Genomic DNA, 27,112 nt, shown 5'->3' on the forward strand with positions numbered 1-27,112 from the left:
ATACTTTCTGATTGGCCAGCTTCTGGACACCCACTGTTTACTTTAGATTTGAAATAAAGAGAAAAGCTAGTAACCCATGAACCCACAATTTGCTGTTTACGTTCTTCTGACACCAAACTCCATTCAAAAAAAAGTCATTTTAAGTAGGCCTGCTGCTACAATTTGTTGTTATAATTGATCATGTTGACTAAGATGCATCCTATAGAAAAACCACATGAATGCACTTGTAATAGCAATACACTACAGGAAGCTAAGGGGGCAGCATCGCCTCTATCACCTGGCAAGACTGCACTCACTACTAACGAAGAAGAACATTGTGTGAACGGCAAAAGTGGATGACAGAAGTAAACTGAAAGGGAGATTAAATTTAAAAAAAAAAAAAAAAAGTGAAAGTATTTTACAAAAATTAAACAGTTAAACCAGACCGTGCTAAACGGAGCTTTCCTTCCACGACTGCAGTGCATGAGCATTTCAAACGCTGTCACCCTAGAGCTGTTACATCAGCTCTGATGAGTCCGTTATTGAGAGCTAAGTCAGTGCGTCACATTGATACCTTGTTCATGTTCGTACAGTAATGTTTATTTTAGCTTACCTGTTAGAAACCTCTCAGGATGCTTGCTAAGCATTTCAGTTTTGCTAGCCAATGACTGAAATCCAATAGCAAACCAGTACATTTCTGAAAAGAGGCTGATGCACCTCTCAAATTGCTGAAATCATGACAGAGAGCATCTTCAGCATGTTTATCAGCAGCTGGGAACATCTCAAAGACAAGTGTGAGCTTTCCTCCAGAGCATGTCTACTGCAGTTGTGAATTCATGAACTGAATCTGTAAACTTCGGAAACTTGTTATTTTGAACCTGAACAAAAAAATATATATATATTTTTTTAATTCAAAGCTTTATTCGAGTTTATGGACACTTTTCTGTTTAAAGTAGCATTTTAATTTATGTTCCTTGATATTTTATTGACTTACTTTTATTCTGACCGTGCTATTGAGTAATGCTAGAGATACATTTGATTATTTTCAAATTCACACGTTTCCTGGGTAATTATTTGAATTTGCTGTGGAATGAGACAACAGGGTGACAGTCACAGGTGGGCAGACCAGAGAAGGTGAGGTCCTGGAGCCTAGAACAGGAAGTTTGCCCACAGGGACAAGAGTTACTGAAATAATCGTTGACTAATTGAAGAAAAATTGACAGATTAGTCAACTACCAATCTTTAGTTGCAGCTGTAATTTAAAGGGAATGTTTTCCAAACCTGTGCAAATCTGTGATTCATCAGCAGAGCAAACCTGAAAACTAAAAGAAATATTTTTATTGTTTTCATGAAGGTAAATACAATATTCTGGTTTTTATTTATAAAATTAACTTGGGGGCAGCCCGATAGCACCACTTTCCCCCTCTGCATCACTCAAAGTGTCAACAAGCAAAATTAATAACAAAGCTTTTTAAATAATGGTATTTGTAATATGACGTTTCATAGAACCATGGTAACATCAGTGACCACATCAGTAACCACTGTAAACATTAATACCTTAAGATACTTCAGATTTATCTGGTCCATTTTAAAAATCAGCATATGGATTCAGGGGAAAATGGATGTTCTGAAAAGTGATGATCTGGTAAAGGTGAGGGGACGACGAGGTGTCAAGTCACCACAGAGCAGAGAGGTAGCTGTGGTCAGGAGGGGTCATGTGACACGGCGTTTCCATCAGACCTTTCCCCTCTGACTCCAGCGTGATTGGCTGCAGACTCAGAGCACATCGACACTGCAGCTTATTGCGTGACCCTGTAGAGCAGCACACGATGGGATCAGTCAGTGGTAAGATGACATCAGTCCTTACACATTGTAGGCGTATTCCGTCAGGTAGTCCTTTAGTCTGTTGGGCAGCGGCAAATCCTGAACCTGCCGTGTCCTTTGGTTGATGGTGATGCGACAGAGGTGCTGCAGGGATGGCGTGGAGGTGTACACGGGTTTGGTGAGTAGCAGCTGCACTGTGCCATTAGGCGGCACCGGAGAGACCCGAGAATTTGACGCCGACGCCGCCTTGTCGCTGCTCCTGGACAGCTGGACGTAGTACTCGACCAGGTGGACCACACTCTTGAACTGCTTCAGCTTGGGCTTCACCAGGACCACCGAGTCCAGCTTGAACTTGCCGTGTTTGAACTCGATCCGCAGGTTGGTGGGACCTGCTGACGTCATGGCGGAGATGGTGAAGAGGTAATCTCTCTGAGAGCTGTCCCGCAGCAGGAAGGTGCCTTCGGAGGTGTCCTGCAGGATCTCTTTGGCTTCATTAGCCGTCAGACTGCCCCAGTACCAACCTGACAGTAAGCAAAAGATGAACTTCAGAATAACCCTTTATCCCAGCTCATCCTCTCTCTGAAACCACCCGTTTTAACCCGTCTCATTAAAAGCTCAGTTTGTTCTGATTAGCCAACTTTTGGAAGCCTGCTCAGGGGCAGCACCCAGTGACCGAGCTGTCTGTATGTGTCAGTGTTTGGAGATCACCAACCCCTCCCACTGTCCTGCTGAGACCATATCTTAATCTGAAACCACGCCCCCAGTCTCCCTTGCTGTTCCAACAATAAATAATTACTCAAAGTCTTGGTTGGAAACAGGACTTCAGAAACCAACATGTGACGTCACTGTTGCTCACCGCACCTTTATACTAGCTATTAATGGGAACTTAACAGGTTAAAACCACAAAATGACCAAACTAACCAACCAATCAGGATGGCTGCAAAAGAGCAGCTCCCGTTTGTTTCACAGTAAAATGTTTTTGTGAATCTGCCTGGTGGAAAGTAATGGCGCCACCTAGACACACACTGATTCTTTCAGGTGTGTGAAACAACATACAGTGCACACCTTTCACTGTTCCCCTGTCTGTCACTGAATGCAGCAGCTGTGGTGCGAAACGGCCCAAACCAGCCAAGGAGACCTTTAGAGACGGCAGTGCTGCTCATGTTATGAGCTGAGAATGAAATCAATCAGCTGATTTGTGGCGGCTGGGTACCTGAAGACTCGCTGCAACGTCTCTGGAGCTGTTAACCATCATGCTTTAAAGAAAAATCTGCTGTGTTTGTGATTTTTCAGCCTCCTGAACAGGACTATTTGATGCACTAAGGTGAGCCTTTTTAGTTTTGGATGTGCCCCCCCCTAAATCTGCCAAAATAAAAAAAAAAACAAAAAAACAAGAGGATGGAAACTCCACCTGCTGGGCTTTGGTTTCCAGCTGTTCTCCTCTGGATGGAGACTGTGGAGGCGTAAATCTTTCCTACCCGTGTTTCTGAGCTCCTTCATGGCAGCGGCAATGCGGCTCTCGTCAGATTCCACAGCGGCGGTATTGTTGTCGGCTCGTCTGTCACTCTCGATGGTTTCCGTGGACTCTGAGGACTGGCAAGTCATTGGATAAATCCGACCTTCAGGCCCACAGCTGAGACATGGACAAAGTCTACAGGGCGCAACTGCTCACACCACAGTGTCAAAGTCCTGGAAGTTCAGGAGAAAAACCAGTGAAGAAGAAAAATCTGACATGAGGCTTGCACACCAGGCTCTACTCAAAAAAAGTTGATCCAAAAATACTTTAGAGCCTGAATGAAGTCTGAAAACATTTTTAACCAGAAACTCAACAAGAGAAAGTTTTATTTCTCAACATTTCAGCGTTTTTTACGTTCAAGTGAGCCGGTAAATAAAGGAGCTTTATCTTTAAGACAATATTACTCATAAAGACAGATCAGACAGAGGCAGATTTATGTTTCACTAAATCAATCAGCTGACTGTAAAACACGAGATTGACTCATCACCTCTAAATAAATAAATTCAGCACTAAAACAAACAGGTATACTGTCTCTCTCATACCAAACCCCAGTCAAAAAAAGTGCAGATTTAAGACCAAACTGATTGAAAGTTTAAAACTGTTGGGTGTCAGATTTGTAGATTTTTGGGGGGAGGAGGCTGAATGTTTTTGAACAAACCTGACATCTGAACTCTGCAGAGGCATTTTTTTTGTCCAAACTGAGAGAAATTAGTAAAAAATAAAAAAAAGAAAAAAGCCAAAATCACATTTTCCTGGATCTTTGTTATTATTTAAAAAAAATTTAAGTTCATATGAGACAATAAGAAAGGAATTTCAACTTTAAACCTTAACCATAATCACAAACACACATCAGCTAAAAACAAAAAGCGAAGAAACTTTAAGGTCAAAAATGCCAAAAGACTGATGATGTGAAACAAAAAAAAAGTACATAGTGTCTATCAAAGAGTTGTTTATTTCTTCACTACAGGAAGATTTTCAATGGCTTTAACTGAGCAGTATTTTTTCCCTCTTACCAAATTCCAGTCAAAAAAGTCCACATTTATGACCACTGGTTAAAACTGCTTTGTGCGGCCTTTAAAACCAAAAAACCAAAAAAAAACCAACCAATATTCACCATAACTATCATTAAAGTGTTTTAAAGACTGGGGAGAAATAAAGCAATAATAAAAAGTTAAAACATTTTAGACTGGCACTCTGCCGAAGTCCCTTTAATGCTTTTATATTTGAGTAAATAGTGGAAATCATTCAGATGAGAAATGTGTTGAAGGGCTCGGTGTGTTACTCCTGTCCTCTGTTAGGTTAACTCTGTTATCTCACATTCCTGAGTGCTTATGCAACTTATCTCTGCAAAGACAAACCTCCAAACATCTTTCAGAGACCAGCTTCTTTATTCTGTGCAGCAGATAGTGGCAGTTTTAAATTAACTCAGGTGGAAGGTGAAATCTTATCAACTAAACTAATAGAGTAAAGAGACACCTTAAGTTCCTCGTCTGTCCATCATGAAACAAATGCTGTTTGACTGCTTTGTGTTTAAACAAAGAAAGTATGTGAATGTTTCAGCACATAACAGCAGACTGAAGTTAGATTAATTCATTTTTCCACCTTAAAAAGCAGTCAGGTGATGTGGTTCTTGTTCAAAGTGGACTTTGGGGGACAGGCCACATGTTTACATTCCAGGCAGCCTTAAAGCAGCTGAATTTCTCACAGAATTTGGTGAGAGATCTCCATTTCCCCCCGTGGAATAACCTGCTTAGTATTCAGGCCAGCAGGGCAAACACAAGAAGAAACGGAATAAATACAGGCTGCTTGTTCCTGTGTGCACAAATCAGTACTGCACTCTGATGTCTTGTTGTCTACAACAGTGGCTTCCGTGAAGAATGAGAATTACAAGAATTTTAACTGAATTTGGAAAAACTGGGCTATTTGGAAAAAGCAAACTAAGCGTACAGTTTAAAACCTGCTGTGAGGTTTTATGTCTGACTGCAGAGGACAAAGGACGCAAAAATCACTGTTTTTATAAGCGACTTTGCACTCTGACCTCGGAAACAAATTAAGGCGATTTTACAATAGAATTTGTTAAAAAAAAAATTCTGCACGTATAGCTGCTAATAATAATAATAAAAAATATTTGGTGTAACCGAGGAACAGGCTGTCAGGAAAGAACAAATATTCTGGGGTTTTGTTTTTTTTTTTACGCCGAGGTCATGAAGAAATATTACAGTGGCTTCGAGTTTAAATTCTATTTGGCGAAACAGCAGTGAGTAGTGCAAAATTAATTTATTTTATTACAATTAAAATTGAACGCTGATGTAACTTTGTGGACGGAATAGAAAGGAGAGCTGTGTAAAGCAGGACACATAAATCCGCTTGTTTTTATTCAAATCTACACAGCTTTGGGCACGGGGATAAATTTGGAAGAATTTTAGTATTTAGTATTTATTTATTTATTGTCATTGTCAAGAACAATGAAATTGCGTTTGGGGCTTCCATACAACCCAAAAAAAAAAGAAAATAATAAATACCCCTTAAATAATAAATACCCCTTAAATAATAAATACCCCTTAAAAAAAAAAAATTGAGTAGAATTTGGTATAACATGAACAGTTCTTCAACGATGATTTAAAAAAAAAGCCCTTCCTAAAGCAAAACCTGGACGGGGAGTTATTGTGTGCCGAACTGAAGAATGGGCTGTAAAAATAGCGGGAAAATTAGATTATTACGTTTTAATCAGATGAGAACACCGAGAAGCTTATTCTAAATGTGAACGCAATTCGACAGGCAGTAGAAGGGCTCCCATTATTCTGGGTAAAATAATCGAACTTGGGAGCACAGGTCAGTGCAGAAGGCTCTGTGCAGTCTGGAGCGTATTATCGGCGTGTTACTTGTCTATTTGGGTGCGTGTTTACCCACCTGGTTTGAGTTTTGGTGACATGTTGGTGATAAAAACAAGCACACGCACCTGACTGCTTTACGTCCTGCTAGCTGCTGTCTAGCTAAAAGTCACGGCGGGCTCAGCAGCGCTGCCGCCGATGTGTCCTCGGGGGGGCCCCGACATGTCCCCAGTAACACTTCTAATCCAAATCCCGAGAAACGCTCCGCTGCTGGAGGTTTTCCTTCTTTCTTGTCTTTCCCGATTTACAAATGGCGGGTTACAGTGCAGATAAACGGAGGTCCCTGCCGTCTCGCTGACACCCAGTCCCACCCGGGGAGCAACCGCGCACCGGCAGCTACCGGAGAGACCGAAAAGCACCGAGCGGGTAATCGAGCGTCCGAACGTCCGTCAGAGAGCTGGACACAACCGAGTCCAGCAGCTGCCTAAGAACCAATGTCACCATAAACACAAAGGCAGCATTTCCAGGAACTTTCCAGGAACACGGTCACGTGGTGCCACGATTTAAGGTGGACTGACGTATGCGGCTGTTGGTCCTCCTGTCTCTGTAAGGACCCACCTGGAGTCACTCACAGGCTCTCTCTCATTAAACTCAAACCAGGTGTTAATGCCCACACAGAAAACAAAGTGAAGATCACCCATGTTGCAGTGATGCATCTCTTAGTCTCAACTAGCGCCTCCTATATGTCACTGTATATAACACTGTTTAATAAATGATAGTTACCAATAGTGATGTGCAGATCGATCCTGAAATATCGATTCCTCCGATACCAATCATTTATGTTCTAGAATCGATTCTCACATTAAAATATCGATATTTTAGTAATTTAGAGTAAATTTGTAGTTCATCATAACAGGAACACAGTGGGAAAAAACTATAACATTCGGATTGTCTACATTCAGAAGAACTACTTCCTCTTCCGCCTTTCATAGTCATGTGCGAAATACAGCTGTATAAATGTCTGGCAGCCCCTTGGTGTGCGCACTCACAACAATGGCTGAGCCTAATTGTGCAGAAGTATTTTACCTCCACAAACAGCTGAGACGTGGTTTGCCATACATGTGGCAAAAAAAGTGCTCCAAGAGTGAGGTGTTGTGGCCATACTAGGGAGACATTCAAAGGGCTGCTGGGGGGGGGAATACATTTTACATGGTTTATTTATCGGATAAAATACTTTAAATCTCACAGTTATTATTGGCCAGCCGGGAAACAGCGGGGTGTCTGTTTTGGAGGAAGGAAGTTTCAGGGTTTAATTAGTCATCATCATGGACTCATCCGATTAGAATGAGAATAAGCAGTCATCAATCATTTGCAGGTTTTGTCTTTTTAATTAGATAACGGGTAAAGGAAAGACACATGGACTGCTATCACTAAAAGGGACAAAGTATGATTTAAGTAACTCAAAATGATACATGAACTCAGGAGACTCAAAGAGAAACTCACCTCAGCTGCCGCCCGTGTGGGAGTGAAGAAAGAGTGAGGGGGTAGGTGAGTGCAGTTCTTATATAACGAGTGACAGGTGAGTGCAATTAAGGCCAAGCACCACCCCCAATCAAAGGTGAGGACAAGAAGTGCATCTGCCAGTAGGTGGCGGTAATGCACCTTTCAATTGTTTGCCAACAGCCAATATAACTGTAAGAAAGAAGAAGAAGAAAGTGCATCTGATGAAGTGAATGTGCTGAAAGGTGAGCCTTTACAACAGTGTCCAAATTCAGAGGCTGCTTCCACCTGAGGACCCGGTCTAAAGAAAGCCGGGTAGTACGTCACGAGCTGGAGTGAAACTGCCGTCTGCTCCTTGCTATCTAATACATAACCGGGCGCTGACGTAAACGCTTCTGTTTAATTATTTTCTGTTTGACGTTTATTCAGCTGTGTGAAAACCCCGGAGGAACCCTCCTGAGGGATTAATAAAGTTACATTTAATTTAATCTAATCTAATAACTTTAATCTCAGCCAAACCGATTTAGTCACGAACAAATAAAACACTGAAAAAGCCGAACAATAACATTTTTAAGTTATCAAAGTGACTATATCATGTTTAACCCGAGTAGCAAAAGACCGCGGGGGTTTGAAAACGATGTTTGGATCGGCTCAGATATTTGAAGTTTACACAGCTACATTCTCACATGAAAATATGTTAAAAGTTTTTTTGCGACCCAGAAAGCGAAATAAGAGTAATATTAAATCTAAGCAGCTGCCGCCATTGTTGGAAACTGGAATAGGCTGGGCCGCGCTATGAATTCTGCGATATGGTTTTTCAATTTTGTTGTCCGGCTGGAAAATCTGGAAAAATTCGGGAGAATGGTGGCTCCGGGAGATTTTCGGGAGGGGCACTGAAATTCGGGATTCTCCCGGAAAAATTGGGAGGGTTGGCATGTATGGTTGTGGCAACATCACTAACCTTGTCAAACACCTCAGAGTAAATCATATCACAGAATATGACGAGTGTATGTTGAGGTTGTTGTGATATTTTGATACCATGGTAGCATTTACAGGATATTGTTTTATAGTGATATTATACAGGAAAACTGTTACTCAATAAGGCCCATTTACTAGTTGTTTTTCTCTTTCTCTGTGACCCAAGAATTAATGTGTAAGAATCACAGGCTGGTACCAAGGTCGAAAATACCACAGAGATCACTTCTTTACTCCCATCCTCCCTTCTTTATCTCCTAGAAAAGAGCTTGTTAAAGGCCAGGTGGTTTGTTTCAGAATTCACTAATGAAAGAACTCTATATTCTATGTCTAGGAGTGTATTTTGCTGGGATAATCATAAATTGTAGCTGAACTGATAAACTATACAAAGGATACTTCTCTGCTCACAAGGCAGGAAGACGTTTCCTTATTTGGTCTGTACCGGTTTGAACTGAGAATCTGCTGACACACGAACCTTTTTCCTCTATATAAACTGTTGTCTGATGAATAAACCTTTGAGTTGATTTTGGGAAAGCAACCTGAAGCAGTCTGTGTTTCCTTGTTCTCCCAAGCTACTCCCGGCGCTGTAACTAACCCGCTGAACGGCATACCTGAGTGTTACTTTGAATAATTTTGAATCTTATAGGGTAAAGACAAAACTCTGCTTATAGGTGCCCACGCCTCGGAGGAAACCCGATCCACGGAGAAACCGGGGACCGAGATTTCCTTCAGAGGTGAACTGAAGAGGAGAGGGACAGGTGCTGCTAGGGCGAGACAGATGTCTCTCACGGAGTCCTTTAGTGCTGCAGGCAGGCAAGGTGTTCAAATAGCACAACTTCAGTTTTGTTATTTCTATATGATGAACTCTGCATTATTAAGTGATAAGAACAAGTAATCTGATGTCCTGTAATTATTATGACACTATAATTTGAGATAAAATAAATAAAAATAAGTTTTTGTACAAAGTATCGGTATCGGATCAGTATTGTCGATACCACCCTGAATATTGCTTGGTATCGGATTGGAAAGAAAATCAGTGGTATCACACATCACTAGTTACCAAACCCGACATCCTCATTTTGAAGCTTAGCTCCCTTTACCTACTACTATAGTCTTTTTTTTATTTCCAGAAGCGAAACAAGTGCTATGTCATAATGCTAACTAACTTGGTAATCAGTCTGTATCCACAGATTATATGAGCCACATGTGAAATAAGCCTCAGTCCAATTTGAACAGTGAGATATAAAAATGCTGTAAGCATGTTTATTTCTGCTGTAATTTTGAGCATTTTAGCATGAGACTGATTCACTGCTGGCGCCCCTGCTGGACATCAAAGGAACTGCAGGCTTTAGTTCTTCAGCGTCTCGCATACGAAGTACCTTCGCTGCACAGTTTCCCGCTAAGTTGACGGTAGCCCCTGGCAGGTTCATTTGAACTTTGACCTCGGTGAGGTATGACGTCTATATCTCAGACTGACAGGTGCAAAACTTGTCGTAGTACAAGCAGAGCGCTGCAGCAAGTTCAACACAAACGTTGGGCTGTTCGCTCAACCAGCACTCGCCACTTCCTGTGTGATCAGCCTTCAGAAGTTGAGTAGCTGGGCAGCCTGATTAAGATAATGGAAGAACTATTGTCTGTTCTTGTTGTTGTTTTTTTTCTTGTTAAAGCAGAAACAAGAAGACAGACATCCATTAAGCAGATTAAGAGAAGTTCAGCCTTTCCAGGAGGAATTTCAAAGTGGGAAACTTCACAGAGAGTGATATGAACACCTTCTCTTCTCTGTTGGCCAGGCGGATCTTTTTAAATAGGACTCTTTCCCCCCAAGATTTGGCCACTGGATAAGAGAAGTCATGGGTCACGTTCATCTTGAAGATATCAGCTACACCATAACAGGATCTATTGGAAAATCCCGTGCTACCTGATAACATTCATATCCTTTGCTGAAAGCATGGCGGCTGGTATTATTAAAACATACTGTGATGCTATTATTGACCTATGTGACATAATTATAATTTATTTTTAAATATTACTGAGAAAACATGTTGATAATTCCTAACTATCTTTGCATGCTTAATAATCTGGTATTGTATTTATTTTGGTTCATATAGTCTGTATTGTTTTTTTTCTCAAAACAAAATACAATAAAGACTTTGTTTGAAAACAAAGACTGTTTCTCGGGTTCTATTTGCCGTTTTTACTGGTTTCTGCTTCCACCTGCTGGTCCTTTGCAGCACCACAGTCACACAGATGCCCTCAGATCACATTCAGCAGCTTCTCTGCTTAAACCCTGAACATGATATTCACACTGCTCATCTTCCAGCCATTTAAATAACAATGTCTAATATGACTAGAAATCGTCTCCAAGCAACTTCAAATACATTGCCCCAGTTTATTTAATCAGAGTATTGGACCCGTCCTTACCATTTTTGTCTTTGGTGTTTCATAAAATTGGAACAAATTAGATTTTTTTTTTTTTATGAATTTCTTTTCATCTGCTTCCATTTGAAGGAGCTGTAACCCGAGTCTCAGATAATGGGCCTGTATCTGTCTTTCTGTCCGAAACAAGCTGTTTCACTCCTCCCCCAGGAGGACAACTTTTGTTCTGGTTGGCTACCCCTCACAATCAGAAGGTTTGAACAGCAGGTGGGCGGACTTCTGTCTGACACGATCATAATAGAATACACCCTCTGCATGACATTATATACCAAGAGTTTATGAAAATGAGATCAGACAGCAGTCTATTGTACAACACAGGAAAGAGGAAAAGCACAGTAGATTGTTCTCCATCATGAAAATGAGATGAGAGATTTCACAGATAAACTTTTATTATGCCTGCACAGTGTCGCAATACAGAAGGTTAACATATCAAACACTTAAACTTTGCTTCACTCATACATATAAAATCACTATAAAATGTCACTCTAATATCTGCTACTGTTTTTCCAACATTCACAAAGGAAACGCCACTTCACTTCCTTCCTGTGGTTTAAAAAAAAAAAAAAAATCCATCATCACCTGCTTCTCTCAACAGTAAGACCATTTTCTGTCAAAGAAAATCAAAGGAGAGAAAAATGCTGCAGGATAAATAAAAACAGAAGAGTTTGTTAACGTCACAGCCCAGCTCATCTTGATCATTCCACATCCCACAACTGGGCCTACGCCACATGAGCGATCTGGCACAAACCCTGACATACAGAGACCTGCTGAGTGCATCTGATTCAACATGGAGGGAAGATAGTCTCTCGCTCACCTGAAACTGAATGCTGAGGAAGGGGAGACTTTGCCTGCTGAGGCTAACTAAACACCATTTTTCACTCAGAATATCTTCGAAAGACATTAAACTCATCCATGAGAAAACATGAATGCTTTTAGGGATCTGTAGTTATCAAGCTAACTTTGGGTTTAACTCTGTCTTTTCAGGGTTATAAAGGTGGTATGTCACCATGGTAACTGATGCTACAGACCAAAGTTGCTCCAGGTTTTGTTGCAGGTAAGCGTTCACCATCTACTGACCAATCAGATTTTTGGACGATAGTCACCATGGCTGGAGTGCAGACAGTCCAAGGGTCTGAAGTGTTCGTGGTTATCGGATGAGCATCAGTAAGAAATAAGGATTCTTAGAGAAAGTTTATAGTTTCCTGTTTTTACAGATGGAGATAAGAAATAAAGGACTCGGAAGCACTTTTCCCCCCTCACTGACGTTAAAACTGTTTCTTCTGTTTAAGCTAACTTCTGAATTGTTTGGTTTGTGGGAGCAAAAGAGCAACTTGCAGCTTGAATTTTTCACTAAATATGAGGTGTGATGAAAAAGTTCAGAGAAGTGGACACACAAAAAAAGATGGAAATGTATGCAGTCTCCCCTTCATGGTGACCTCAGACACCTCTGGACCTCTGAGTGCTGCATATCTTCAGAAATACTAACAGAAAATCTGTCATCAAGAAAATAAACTAGTCCAGATAATGCAGATCACATTTTAATCCAGTCTTGGACAGTGAAGAGTTCAGTTTTAAGGGACTGTGACATGAAACGGACTGCCGGGGACGTTCTCGTCTCCCCACTTCACAATGAGGATGTAGCTGCCCTGCTCTTTAACAGTATACGTGACATTGTACATCCTGTTGCCCATGTGTTTGACGTACACTTCCTCGCAGGGTGTCTTCGGCCCGTGGACACCGACCATCAACATGTTTGTGCCTGCAAGGAAAAAAACGGAAATATCGTGAGTGGTGAAGAAAAATCTCAGATTTGACTTTCACGAAAGACAGGAGGGACGAAATGGTCACCTGCTTTACTGCAGTCGACTGTGAAGGTGTTCTTCTGACCAATGAAGGCCTTTGAAAGGCCGGCACCTCTGGAGATGACTTTACTGGCATCTGAGGAAAATTTAGGCAGAGAGGCAAAAGGGCTGCCCATCGCTACTGACTTGCTGACGGTCTCCACAAGAACAGACGACGTCTCATGCAAACTGTGGCCACCTGACAGACGAGGTCCTGGAAGAAGAAGAGTTAGAGTCAGCTTTCTCCAACAGTATGTGGACATCCCTTCAGGTTTACTGAAAAGGAGGAAAAGGAGTCATATGGTCAGTATCACCAGCTATGTAGAGCTTGGTGTCCTACAAGTGCATAAAAACAATTGGTTCCAAACAAGCTTTATTTAGAACTGAATGTGCTCTTTATCTCTGGAGGAATCAGTGGAAAGTGATGAATCATGCTTTATTTCCAGGAATCACTACGCCTGAAGGCAGCATGCAGACTGTACACAACAAGACCGAATCACTTTCATCCTCATTTCCAAGGAAACCCCAGGAAACTATACCCGTGAGTATCAGGAAAACTCACGGACTGACCTCAGTAAAAGGTCAATGGTCATTGACCCACCTGATACTTTGGCCTTGAAGGGGCTGCCTACAATGTGCTGGGGTCCTCCATACTTGATGGAGATCAGGTAGCTTCCAGGAGCCATAGGTGTGTAGGAAACCTTATACCCCTCAGGAGACTCCTGACAATCCATCTTAACCTTTGATGGGCCATCAATTGTCACGGACAGTGCTCCTGAGCCGGCGTTACAAGTATTGACAATAAACTCTGATGCCATGCCTAAATAAAGTGAGAACGCTCATTAAAACTCTCTTTCATCAAATGGCTTCAAAGTTAAAGACTTTGTTTTTTGTATATACCTGTGGTTCCTCCCTCCAGACCTGACCCAAACGCAGACACCATTCCTGGATCTCCGACCTGACCCGGTTCTCCTACTCTGATCTTGAAGGGACTGCCGGGGACATGGCTGCCATTAAAACGAACGTCTATAGAATGAACTCCATTCTCCTTTGGGATGAACCTGATAGCATGCTGATCTGTAGAAACAGGAAATCATTGATTTACAAACAGTTCTATAACCACCGTAAATACAGACTTTGAGAAAGAGGTTTCTTATACGAATGACTCTATAATCCTGTATTTAATATGAAGATTAAATACAAGAAAGATTTAAACTTCCAAACACTCTGAAAAATTACAAATTAAAATTAATAGTTAAGCAGTAAATAACAGTCTTGTATTTATAGCAAATAAGTGATCTGAACCTGAAAAACTAAAAGGTCGTGGGCCCAGACTTGAACCTTGTGGAACTCCAAATGTAATTTTGACTGGGTTAGGAAATCGTGGTGGATCCATGTTTGGTTTTTAATTGTACTCAAAAGTCCTAAAGATCACTTCACTAACAGCTATAATGGGGTCTTACCGCTGTCCAGCTCAGTGATGTAACACTCTTCGGTGGCTCCTGATGGCGTGTGGATCTTGGCATCAATTAGCCCTCTTGCTCCATTGAGCTGCACTGCAAAGGAGGCCTCCTGACCCACCTTCAGACCCATCTCCTGGTAAAGAAAAGGGATTCAGTGCTTTGGACCATGGAGATTAAAAGTGTTCAACAAGCAGTTCTCGGTTATTTTAAACAAATGGAATATGCTTCCTCAGTACTGCAGATACTCATTTAAGTGTTTTTACAAGATTTCTTTGGTGGTCTGATTAATAAAGTTTGTAGTGCCTGTTTTTATATTTATGCCTATGTTTTAAAGATTTGGCTTTAACTATAAATTGTTTAATCAAAACTATTTAGTTTTTTTATTTTTAAAATAGAAATTTGTCAGTTTAGTTTTATTTCTGTCTTTTTTTGTGAGCTCCTCCATAGCCTTTTTTCTGTTAATGTTACCAGCATAATTTTTTTTTTAATTTCACAATTTAACATATTGTGACTTTGTTTTTTTTCCCTACTTGTACACACATTTGTTATATCTCAAGAATAAATGTGTTGCATACAAAGAAAGAGGGCAGCGATTAAATATTCAGAGATAAATATACACACCTATGAACACAAATACAATCCTCAACACAGCACAGTTATTGAGACTCTAAAAATAAATCTGTCCACAGTAAATATAATTCTCAAAGGGTTTCATTTCTGTAAGTTCAGCTGGTAGATTTAGATCTTTCCTCACCTGCAGGCTGGTGATGGTGAGGCGGCGAGCGTCATCTGACAGCGAGGCGATGGGGACGGTAAAGGGGGAGTCTGGGATATGTTCATCATTGAATTTGATGGAGACCTCATAATCACCTGAACAAAAGAAATATATTATTGTTGGAAGGATATGCACTTTCTCCTTTAATACTTTAACAATCACAACAATTTGCAGATCCAATGATAAAAAAACCCAAAAACAATATAACATTATAACAGGGAACTTCAAAAACATTTAGGCTACGTTCACACTGCAGGTCTTGATGCTCAATTCCGATTTTTTGATCAAATCCGATTTTTTTTGTCTGCTCGTTCACACTACAAATAAAATGCGACAGCAAACGCGTTCTAGTGTGAACGCTCAAATCGGCCCACATGCGCAAAAGAAGACGTCATACACAACGCGCTCTGTTTAGACCCAGAGCAAACAGTATTGTTTGACTGATAGCCCTTAATATAAAGACTTCGGACTTCACGTTTCCCAATTTTTGCTTTAAGTTATTTTGTTATTTACATAATAATGTAAATAACCTAATAATTATCATTATTGCTGTTTTAGAGGAGCGGTGCTTCAAAGGACAGCTGCAGATTTCTGTCAGAATCTGCAGATTATACAGTACAAATAAAATGTTCACGTTTCTCCAACGTCGTCTTCCCAGCAGTTTCACTGGATGGCCAGGAAGCGTTCGCGATGTCTTATCGGGCGCTTCTCCGGCGCTGATAATTGGCGTCTGTCTTGTGTCAGTGACGTAAAAGACGGATTTAATGCGACTTGACCGTTCAAACAGCAGTCGCTTTCTGAAACATCGGATATGTATCGGATTCAGTACCACATACGAAAGTGACCCAGATCGGATTTGTGCCGTTCACACTGTCATACCATGATTGGGTATGGGTCGCATAGGGTCAAAAAAAAAAAGTCGGATTTGATGCGCTTTCGCCTGCAGTGTGAACGTAGCCTTATACTGTTTTTAAGTTCTAATTTTATTTCTGTTAATCTGCAAGTTTGTTTTTCAAAAGTTGCCCATTTACCATGAGTTCTAACTTTAATCTGTTTTTTTCTTAATTTATTTTTATATATCGTTCCAGAGGCAGAGCACGCTTACACTTTTACAATTACAATAATTATACTGTGACATGGATGGATTTGAACTAAACTGGTCCTGGGCGAATATTTGAAATGATAAAATTCAAGTAGTGATTCCAGGCTTGTGCCTTTGTTGCTATGTAGGTAGAAACCTTGTGGAATATAAGTTTGTATGCAGATCAAACCCTTTACCATCAGATACAGAATCCTAATGATGTTTATTGTCAAATTTTCACACAAATAAGGAATTTTTCACCATAACAGAAAGACAAGAGTGATACAATTAATCAGAGGAATAAAAACAAAACAAAAAACAAATAAACACCACAATAATCTGTCAGAGAGTATTAAAACTATCAGAGAGTATTAAAAGTATTAAAATTAAAATGATAACATCTCACAGAAAAAGGTTAGGCTTCTTTCATTGGCTGAAATAAATCTGAGAGGCTTAAGCCAAATATCTCTTGAGACTTACCAGGTTCCTGCACTACGTAAATAACTCCACAGGATCCATCTTTCCTGTCTTCAAATGTTATCTCAGCCTTGCTGGGTCCTTCTACAGCAATAGAGAGACCTCCAGCACCAGCCTCTCTGGTCCAGATACTGAACTCCGCTGCAAAACAACACAAACTGTGAGAGCTGCAGTTCCTATGGTGGCCACTAGAGGAGCTTTTTGTAAAGAAAATTTTTCAAATTGAACTGAAATAGCAGACATATCATCAGTGAAACAAAATTAGGAACATGGGTGTTTCAAGAGTTCATTTGACACATCACAGATGGATGTTTTGTTTCCTGTGACCAAACCTTGCTGACATGTAGGAGCATGTCAGCATGCTTCTTCATCCAAAGATTCAAATGAAATCAAAGTTGTTACAGAAGAAGCAAAAAGAAACCGGTTCATAAGGACAGAAGAAGAGATAAGGAACAAATGTAAATCCTACAGCCCACCTGGGATTCCTGCCACTCCGCGGTCCAGTCCAGTGCCTCCTGCTCTGACCTTGTGGGCCCCTCCCTCTCCCAGGGGCCCCACAGTGAACTGGAAGGGGCTCCCAGGGACGTGCTGGCCCCGGTATTTGACGTTGACAGTGTGAGGTCCCATCTCCTGAGGGATGAAGCGGACGCTGTAGGTGCTCTCCTCTCCTTTAATGATCTCTGCGTCCTCTGTCTTTCCTCCAGGACTCGTCACCTGAGCCGTCATCTCCTGGTTAGCTGCCTCACCTGACAGGATTAGGAGAATGTTACTGAGGATCAGATGATTCATCCAGCAAATGTTTCATAGTCAGTTTTTACATAGCATGCACCAAAAAAAAAAAAAAAATCTTGCATCATGCACTGGTTAATATGTCACGGATTTAGATTTTGTAGGTTTTTGGTCTATAGCATGTTTATTTTGTAATTTTTAGTAGCTAAAATTAGGTGTGGAGCTCCTCAGAAATCAATCCAAGGTCCTCTTTTCTTTTTTCAATTGTTAGTTCAGTTTGAACAAATCATCTCATTCAATAGTAACATTTAAGTGAAAATACATTTTTATGAAGAATTTGATAAGAAATAGTGATGATACTGTAAATACTTGAACTGCAATCTTTTAATAATTTTACAAATTTAAAATGTTTCCTTGAGAGTGCGTATTACTAATATGCTTAATGGATGTTTGTCTTTGTCTTTCTGCTTTAAAATAGTCTTAAAGATGAACAGAAATCAGTTCTTCCACGTCTCAGTCAACAAAAACAACAGCAACCATTAACCTATAAAAAAAACCTGCTTTTCCTCAAAAGTCCACTAGAGGCTCCAACAGTACAAACATGGCCCAGAAGTCTCTGAACTGGACTTCTGGGCTGTATTTGTATTGTTGGAGCCTTTTTAAGGTTTTTTTAATTTTTATTTTTTATCTGACCAATGATATGACTGCTGAACCTGTAAGCAGCTCCTTCCTTCTACTGCAACTATAAACCCAACACATTTCTTTATTGCTGTATCTGAGATTAGGCACAGTGCCCACATCAGGCCAGACTGAATAACAATACTACCTTAATCCAGACATTTTGACAGCAGAATGCAGACAAAGAGAAGTGAGAGAGCTGGAAGAATCAGAGCAGGTTAGAGGGTTAGCATGGGAGGCCATTACAGCACAACACTCTGTTAAATCAGCCACTCTCACTTACCACACACACACACACACACACACACACACACACACACACACACACACACACACACACACACACACACCGTTCTGCAGCGGCTGTCGGCTGCCGGTCGGCATCCCGCTGAAGCCACTAAGACTCTCTCGCCCTAGAAAATCTCCAAATACGTCTCTAAAGGGATCGCCTCCGACCTGCGTGCTCTCCTCCACCCGCACCTCCCTCTTGGTCTCTCCGGCTCGGGTTTTGCTGATCTCCGTCCGCTCGGTCCGGGTGTAGGTGTGGCTGCTGCGGGTGAACGTCCGGGTCAAACGGTCCTGAGCCGAAACCATCTGAAACCAGTTTCCTGCGACCCAGAGGAGAAGCAGGAAGGAGGAGGAGGAGGAAATAGTGGACAAAGACGAGGAGGTGAAGAGAAGGAAGCAGGGAGGGCAGGAGCCGACAGGAGGAGGATGAGGAGGAGGCAGATATCACAGCTCACCTGGTATTTTGAGGTTGAGGTCACACGTGCTGCCCACGGTGGCAATGGAGGGTGCCTGACGTTTCCGGGTGATGCTCTCTTTCATCCGACCTTCACCAAACACCTTCACCGTGAACGGACTTCCTGTTCACACAAACATCACATCACAACTGAAAGCCGAAACTCTTAGACCCTCATGCTTTGTCCAGAGCATCAGATCAACACCTAGCTCATCAGATCTGAACCAATGATCTATCTAACTCTTTATGGTAGTTACAGGAAAATGTTTTGTACTTGTGAAGAACTACTTCAGGCATCTGCATTCATCTTTTATACCATCTGCAGTGGTACGTTCTCTTTCTACAAACTAATTTGCCTCAAATCAAACTTGGAATAATTTTTCGTACCTGGCACATGCTGGTCGGCGAACTTGATGTTGATGATGTAGTTTCCTGGTTCTGTGGGACAGTAGGTGACCTTACATGTCCCGTCCTCCACGTCCTCACAGTTGATGTCCACCTTACTGGGACCCTCGATGGACAGACCCAGACCTCCATAACCTGCCACAAACACAGACATTGAGGGTTAGAATCTGAAATCCTGAGCTTCAGCGCTCTGATTGTGTGGATGAAGGTTGAATCCTCGCCTGCATTCCTTGTGTCCACAATGAACTCGGCCACCTCGAACACGTGTCCCTCCACCAGCCCCTGACCGTAAACCTTCACCTTGCTGGCATCTCCGATCTCCGACTGACCCACCATGATCTTAAATGGACTATTGGTCACATGTTTCCCGTTCTTCTTCACACTGACCACGTGTTCACCAACTTCCTTTGGTGTGAAGGATATTCCTGCAGGAAAGAGACATGTCATCAGAAACGTGGAGTCTCTTGTACAGCTGTGCGAATTCTTTTTACTGTAGAAAATCACACGTCCGTGTAGGAATGGGAATTGAGATCCGAGTAGTTCAGTTCTTTTGAATCGTCTGCCTACCTATCTGTCCCACTTATCGGTTTTTGCACGCTACAATCTGCTGATTTCAGTTTGTGTGTCAGAGGAGGAAAATAGTTGGGCAGTTTCCAGTGTGGATGTGGACTTTTATTTTTATTGCACAAAAGGACGAGAACGCGATGGTAAAGTGCAAACTGCATCCAGGATAGACACAACTGCATCATATGCTGATAACACAAATTCACCTCTTTTCTAACATCTGCACAGCCAACACTAAGCTAGTATTCAACCCAGAAAAATGTAAAAACTGAGTGTCTGCTGACATAGCTGGACTGGCCATCGGGTATACCGGGCATTTGCCCGGTGGGCCGCTGGCGATTTTTTGTTTTTATGGGCCGATGGATTTTTTTTTTTAGGAAGGGTATATATAATGAAAGGTGTTGGATTGGCCAATTGGTCATGATCGACTCTGGGCTGGACCAATTACAGCCGAGGAGGTCGGATTCACCCGCCCCCTTGTTTAGCAATCACGTGATTTTCGCGCATTGCATGCCGGGAACTCGTGGCAAAACAATCCAAGTACCGCATCAAATGCAAGCATTTGCAGCACCGCTAAACGTTCATTCTCCGGTTCCAATACCTTCCTGTTTTTTCTTTGCCGCACAAAAAAGGAATGTACAAAAGGAGAACAATGCCGGTCCGTACAAAGACAGACTCGACGAAAAGACAAAGAAAAGATACGAGGAAAAAAATCAAAGGAGTGAAAGGGTCAGACCCTTAGGAGCACCCAGAGTGGACAAAAGACGTCAGCGTGCTGCCCAACTTTCATCACGCTCAGATTTATAATTATACGGTTCTTGGAGTGAGTGCATACACTCATGAAGTTTAGTAACTTCAGGTCACTGCAACAAGCCCAGGTACAGTTTACCGACGGATGGGTACAGGACCTTGAAATGCACCGTGTAGAACGAAAGACCATCGTACGTATCATAAGTTTACCAGCCTCACAAATCGTCCTCATAGATACACATTCGTTAACCGTTTATTAATAGGACCTTTGAGCTCAACGGTAATTAATTAGTAGTGGAAATAATTTCTGGTAGCATCACAGAAATGTAGCAGTGACAATAATATTGTATGCTGTAATCGCACTGGACAATTAGTGATACAAAACAACTGTTTTATCCTGTGAATAAAAGTATATGGTTTTGTTAATGTACCATAATAACAGAAGCGAAACGCAATATTGTGTCAGGACAATTCACTATTTATACACAATAAACACAATAAATAAAGGAGCATAGCGCAACAATTTCTGCTCAGCGCCAGACTTGCTTGTAACCTATATCACCAGTTATGTTAAGAAAAATGACGTATTAACTACTACAAAACTCTGACCTTTGTGGGAATGCTTGGAGCAGACTAACATGTGAGCTGAAGTGTTCTGAGACGTTATATTTGGTATATCCAGACCATCCGTCGGCTCTTACTTCGGAAACATGGCTTAAAAATTTCTCTTCAACGACGTAATCCGATAAAAAAAAAAAGATCTCTTTACCCGTCGGCTTCCCGTGGCTGTCATGCGACCAGCTATTGCAGTTAATAATACAACAGCTTCTTGACATCTTTTGGGTTTCTTTTTATCGCTGTGTAACTGAGTTCAATTGAAAGCCTGCGTGCGCTAGTACCTCTTGCCACAAGTTCCCAGAATCCTTTGCGGTTTTACCCCTGAATGACGTCACATTTATCCTGGTGGGCCGGTCTCTAGTCAAAATGCCCGGGCCGATTTTTTGTCCCAGTCCAGCCTTGTCTGCTGACTGTGACGATATTCTGATCCTCACACCTGTGTCACCTCCAAAAACATGAACAATAGTCTCAGATCTGGCCTGCTTCAGACCTTCAGCACCTGAAGGTTTTCCCTTTCAAGTCCTAATAAAGACATTATTATTTAGGGACAATAAGGTAATTTTATCACCGATGAATTAGTGATGGACAGCTAGCTTTGTTGACTGGGTAATAATTTGAAGAATGTAATATTTAGAAAACCAAATATTTGATGAAATCTGGATAATAATAAAGATTCTATGTTGTTTGGTTTTGGTCCACGTTTTGCCAAAGGGTGACTGAGAAGCATTGAAGCATAGAAACTGACCGATATGTCTGTTGGGCAGCCTCTTCAGCAGGCAGGGCTCCTCGTTTCCTGACGGAGCTCTGATCGTCGCGGTCAGGCTGCTCAGGTCCGTCTCCATAATTTTTAAGGAAACATCTGTTGCCGTGCCAACGTTAAGCTGGGATGTTCTCATAGAGTCGTCACCTGGAGATCAAATGTGAGACGACAAAGTAATAGTGAAAACCAGCTTAGTTCAATCAGCCAAACTTTACTCATACTGCAGCTTTTAATGCAGGTTACAGCACCCACAGACAAGCCAGCACCGACACAAATGAAACAACGTGCAATGACATAAACAAACTAAAACAAACTAAACTGGCATCAATTTGAAAACAGAAATTAAGCTAATGATTGGCCATGTGATGGACGTACCGTGGGTAACAGGTGCTGCTTACTGAACAACTATCATGACTAATTTTAAAAAAACTACACTGAAAGGTGGAGCATGATGAGAAGGAGCTTGGGAACTTTAAAAGGTGAGGGGGGTGTCTCGGCAGGGGAATGTGCTCTCCAAATCCAGACTAAATCAACATTCACAGCTCGATGCCAGAGTTTGGACCACCTAAGCAGAAAATCTTTTAATCTTTTGATTATGATGATGATGAGCTTTTATGTCTGACATAAAACAAAAACCATATACAAACATACACATACACTGATACCTGCATACACACACATATGCACACAAAAAAATACAATAAATAAAGAAAATCTCAGTGACATGAAATAAACCACTTAATCATCAAGTCCAAAATGGAGCAGGAAGAAGTATGTACACGCTGATTAATCCCTACCCTATGCTCAGCACTCTACTGATTCATGATATTCATCATTACCCCCACTTTGCCTCAGCACTTGTATACACGTACCACACAAAAAAGAAGAAAGACAGGAATAATCTATGTGTAAATATAGATGTAATTCATATATAGATACTTTTTCTTTTCTTTGATGGCCAAGACTTGGAGGAACAATTAAAAACCGAGACTGTCACTGTCCTGGGTCTGTGACCCAGTGTTTTGTTTCTGTATTACTATTGAACTTTGATTTTGTCATTGTTTATCTTTTCTAGTCTTTTGGTTTCTGTGTTCCATGGTTGCTGTCTCACCTAGTTAAGTCCGTGTCTGTTATGTTTCTTGTTTTACTTTGAAAGTCTGCGTCCTATGTCAATGTATTGAGTTTTGCTTCCCCTTGGTCATGTCTGATTACTCCCAGCTGTGTTCTCCTGTGTCTCATTCCCTCGTTATCCGTCTGTCTATTTAAGCCTTGTGTTTCCCTCTGTTAGTTACTGGTTCGTCTGCGTGTCTGTATTTCTCCAGGTGTCTCTCCATGTTTTCAGGTTTGTAGTCACAGGTTTTTATTTCTTGTATTATTATTTCGTAGCTCTTCCCAGTTTAGGTTTTGTTAGCGTAGTTCCCTGCGATACCCTGCTTTGGTTTGTATTTTCCCCTTTCATTATTAATAAACTTTCTCACAGCTACGCCGTTGTCAGTGCTTGCGTTTGGGTCCACATCCTGCATCTCCTGATGATCTGCCCCCCAGATCGTGACATAGACAGGTTAACAATGAGCCAGTGAAGGTCAGGAGGTTAAATAATGTAATTAGGAAATATTATAATGACAAGGAAGGATAATTACAAGAAGTTAGACAACCAAAAGAAGAACACATGCCACGTCATGGTTTGACAAAACAAAGAAACTTTCCAGAACACTTTAAAGCTGTTAGAGTTAAAGTGAAACCTTTTACAGGACTAAATGACTGAATAACTGAAGATAAAAATGCTGGATAATTTATTTTCTGAATTTAGCTGAAAAAAAATCTGATCATTTATATCTGCTTTGATTGGAAAGGGTTTTGTATATTTGGTGTCCCACAGGAAGATAGAGCAGAGTGTTGTCTGCGTACAGAGATAGAAATCAACTAAAGGCAATCCACATGTGACCAAGTACACAGTTAATATCTATCTTTTTCTGCACGTGCTTCATAATTAATGTGTTTTGAAGGTACTGAAAGGTATTGATTGTGAAGATATTCAAGCTAAGCATGTTAGTTTTCTTAAAAGAAGATTTTCTACATTCTTGGAGGTAGTTCTGAAAAATTACACATTAAATTCAAATTACATCTTTTGTTAAAATCATAAAAATGTACAACGTCATAGGTGCTGCAGCTGCTTTTTGATGAACAATCATTTAAAAAGTGTTGCTTAAAACTGAGCTGTCTGGACAAAAGCCCGACTTTCCCGAGGAGAGAGAATTTTTTACCAGTAATCTTGGCGGTGAAGGGGCTGCCAGGGATGTGTTTGTCATCAAACTTGACGATGATGTTGTAGTCTCCAGGTGCGGTGGGCAGGTAGGACACTGTGCATGTCCCGTCCTTGTTGTCTTTACAGCTGATCTCTGCTTTGGATGGACCTTCAACTGCCAGAGACAAACCTCCTGTAGAAAGAGTGGGAACACTTACTGCCTTTCTTATCTTCAGTTTCACATGGTGTCTTCTTCTGATTAAATACACATTTCATATTTCAGATAAAAGATACAGTCATAAACACCGTCTACGTGCCCGAGAAGAACTGGGCTCAGGCTTTAAACAGCTCTTATATCTACTAGTGTACATATGAGGGATACCTTCTCCAGCATCTTCTGTAACTATAGTGAAAGTAGCTGGTCGGTTCATGGTGCCGTGGCTCAGGCCGGGACCGTATGCTGTCACATGACCACTGTTAATAGCATCAACATAGAACTGGAGTGGACTTCCTGTAACAGAGAGAGCACACAGAGAACCTGTGTGTTAATGTGATGTTTAATGATTTTCACATTAAAGGTTGAAAGTCAGTCTGTCTGCTGATAACACTGCTGAAGACGAAAGAATGTGCGCCTCAGAAACAGAACACATATTCACTGAGGAGGGATCACCTGGGATGTGGTTGCCATCGTATTTGATGTCCATCTCATGGAGGCCTCGTTCAGTTGGCGAGTACTTCACAGTAACTGTCCCGTCCTTGTTGTCGGTGATGTGAGGTCGGGCCGTTCGGCCAGAAGGCATGCGGACTTCACCTGGAGGATAAAACACACACAAGTTCAGTTATTCTGACTAATTTCATGTTTAGACTGAAACCATTCTAATCACAATAACCAAAAGGTTAAATTTCATTAGAGTTTTTAAATTAGATTAAAATACTATGCAAGTTATCAGCCTCTAGTAATGCTTCAAGTGCATCCTTTGATGCAAAGTCACCTGGTTAGGAATGATATGTCAAAGCTAAGAAACAGCATTTACTGGGGTGCCAACTGAGCATGAGCAGGCGACCATGTGCGGCATGGCCACACAGAAGAGAGCAGATTCAAGTCTGACCCGCTTTCCTGTCTGTCTACACCAGGGGTTGGCAACCTGCAGCTCTTTAGTCCTTATAGTGCGGCTCTGCGTGGTTTGGGAAAATATATATATATTTTTTTTAAATATTTTGCTGAAGTGCATTTTATTTATGTTTATTTATGTTCTTTTTAACTTTTAGTCCTAAATTGGAAGAGTATTGTGATATTGAAATATAAAATTATATTATATTTTTCATGGCTGAAAATAAGCGTCACACTCACTGAAGCCGGCATACCCGCCGAAACACCTTGCATTTATCGAGACTTTCAACCCCAGGTAGGCAAATTATGGATCTTTGGATCCACATTATGTCAACAGCTATTCTCCACCGTGAACTATGCTAAAAACAAACACTGCTCACGCCTCACAGATGATAGCTTACAGTCCTGCGTAAAGATGAAAGTGACTTCTTATTAGTGATGTGCGGATCGATCCTGAAATATCGATTCCTCCGATACCAATCATTTATGTTCTAGAATCGATTCTCACATTAAAATATCGATATTTTAGTAATTTAGAGTAAATTTGTAGTTTATCATTAACAGGAACACAGTGGGAAGAAACTATAACATTCGGATTGTCTACATTCAGAGGAACTACTTCCTCTTCCGCCTTTCATAGTCATGTGTGAAATACGGCTGTATAAATGTCTGGCAGCCCCTTGGCGTCCGCGCTCGCAACAATGGAGGAGGAGGAACACGTCTGAAGGTTAAAGGCATGTTCACAGCCACTCTCAGCAAGAACAACCACAAAACCAAAGAAGACATTTATGTCGTACAGGGTTTATGCACACCGCTGCTGAGCGGGCATGCTGCAGTGGCACTACAGCTGGTTGCTAGAGTGAATCATATTAGCTTAGACTCTATTGACGCTGTCAAACAAGAATTCCCCAAGCTTTTCAGCGGCTTAGGCAAAATGGAGGGGGAGTACAATATTGTTCTGAAACCAGAGGCACAGCCGTTTTCCCTCTCGACCCCTAGGCGAATCTCCCTTCCACTCTTACCAAAGGTTAAAGAAGAGCTGAACAGGATGGAGCAGCAGGGTGTCATTTCCAAGGTGGAGGAGCCCACTGATTGGTGCGCGCCTATGGTGGTGGTTCCTAAGCGCACAGGCATAGTGAGAATATGCAGCGATCTCACTGAACTAAACAAATATGTCATGAGAGAGAAGCATCCACTCCCTTCAGTAGAACACACACTAGGACAGCTTGCAGGAGCAAAAGTGTTTTCAAAGCTGGATGCCAATGCAGGATTTTGGCAGATTCCCTTATCCAGGGACTCTTCTTTGCTCACGACCTTTATTACACCTTTTGGTCGGTATTGTTACAATCGTCTGTGCTTTGGAATCTCATCAGCCCCAGAACACTTCCAGAAACGGATGGCACGCATTCTTGAGGGCTTAGAAGGAGTCCTCTGCCAGATGGATGATGTGCTCATCTGGGGGACGTCACAAGCAGAGCATGATGAGAGACTTCGAAAAGCACTGGTTCGACTGCAGGAGGCTGGAGTAACATTGAACGACAAGTGTGAGTTCTCCAAGAACAGGATAAAGTTCCTGGGGCAGGTCATTGAGGCATCGGGGGTTAGCGCAGATCCTGACAAGGTGCATGCCGTGAGTTCCATGGATGAGCCCAGCAACATAAGTGAGGTGAGACGCTTCCTGGGCATGGTGAATCACCTAGGAAAGTTTCTTCCTCACCTGGCGGAAAAAACGCGCCCCCTAAGAGATCTACTGAAGAAGTCCAACCTGTGGTCATGGGGGCCACAGCAGCAGCAGGCTTTCGACGGCATCAA

At 41.6% G+C, this 27,112-nt stretch overlaps 2 protein-coding genes across 10 annotated transcripts in view; both read right to left on the reverse strand.

Moving 5' to 3' along the window:
* Nucleotides 1-1,302: 1,302 nt before the first annotated feature.
* socs2 (suppressor of cytokine signaling 2) lies at nt 1,303-7,701 on the reverse strand. 2 transcript variants are annotated; one of them, XM_004564899.6, is made up of 3 exons: nt 7,654-7,701; nt 3,282-3,492; nt 1,303-2,324 (listed from the first exon to the last, which is right to left on the reverse strand). In XM_004564899.6, the coding sequence occupies exons 2-3, from the start codon at nt 3,406-3,408 to the stop codon at nt 1,843-1,845; spliced, it is 609 nt and encodes a 202-aa protein (XP_004564956.2). In that variant the 5' UTR covers nt 3,409-3,492; nt 7,654-7,701; the 3' UTR covers nt 1,303-1,842. The 2 variants fall into 2 exon arrangements, with proteins under 2 accessions (XP_004564956.2, XP_004564955.2); XM_004564898.6 differs by lacking the exon at nt 7,654-7,701 and adding an exon at nt 6,279-6,641.
* Nucleotides 7,702-11,432: 3,731 nt separating this feature from the next.
* The window catches only part of LOC101481790 (filamin-C), a 62,788-nt gene continuing 47,108 nt past the window's right edge, over nt 11,433-27,112 (reverse strand). For 7 of the 8 annotated variants that reach the window (XM_024805642.2, XM_024805640.2, XM_024805639.2 and 4 more), the window contains 16 exons: nt 24,860-25,000; nt 24,572-24,700; nt 24,209-24,382; nt 21,930-22,091; nt 19,474-19,677; nt 19,235-19,387; nt 18,849-18,971; nt 18,456-18,713; nt 17,175-17,444; nt 16,702-16,839; nt 15,120-15,235; nt 14,366-14,498; nt 13,803-13,979; nt 13,504-13,722; nt 12,910-13,116; nt 11,433-12,820 (listed from right to left, as the gene is read on the reverse strand). In XM_024805642.2, coding sequence (XP_024661410.2) covers nt 12,633-12,820; nt 12,910-13,116; nt 13,504-13,722; nt 13,803-13,979; nt 14,366-14,498; nt 15,120-15,235; nt 16,702-16,839; nt 17,175-17,444; nt 18,456-18,713; nt 18,849-18,971; nt 19,235-19,387; nt 19,474-19,677; nt 21,930-22,091; nt 24,209-24,382; nt 24,572-24,700; nt 24,860-25,000 — 2,792 coding nt within the window. In that variant the 3' untranslated portion in view covers nt 11,433-12,632. The remainder of the gene's footprint in view (nt 12,821-12,909; nt 13,117-13,503; nt 13,723-13,802; nt 13,980-14,365; nt 14,499-15,119; nt 15,236-16,701; nt 16,840-17,174; nt 17,445-18,455; nt 18,714-18,848; nt 18,972-19,234; nt 19,388-19,473; nt 19,678-21,929; nt 22,092-24,208; nt 24,383-24,571; nt 24,701-24,859; nt 25,001-27,112) is intronic. The other variant, XM_024805644.2, reaches the window with a different exon arrangement.

This window comes from Maylandia zebra, linkage group LG17, assembly GCF_041146795.1.
Source record: "Maylandia zebra isolate NMK-2024a linkage group LG17, Mzebra_GT3a, whole genome shotgun sequence".
In the NCBI taxonomy this organism is placed as follows: Eukaryota; Metazoa; Chordata; class Actinopteri; order Cichliformes; family Cichlidae; genus Maylandia; species Maylandia zebra.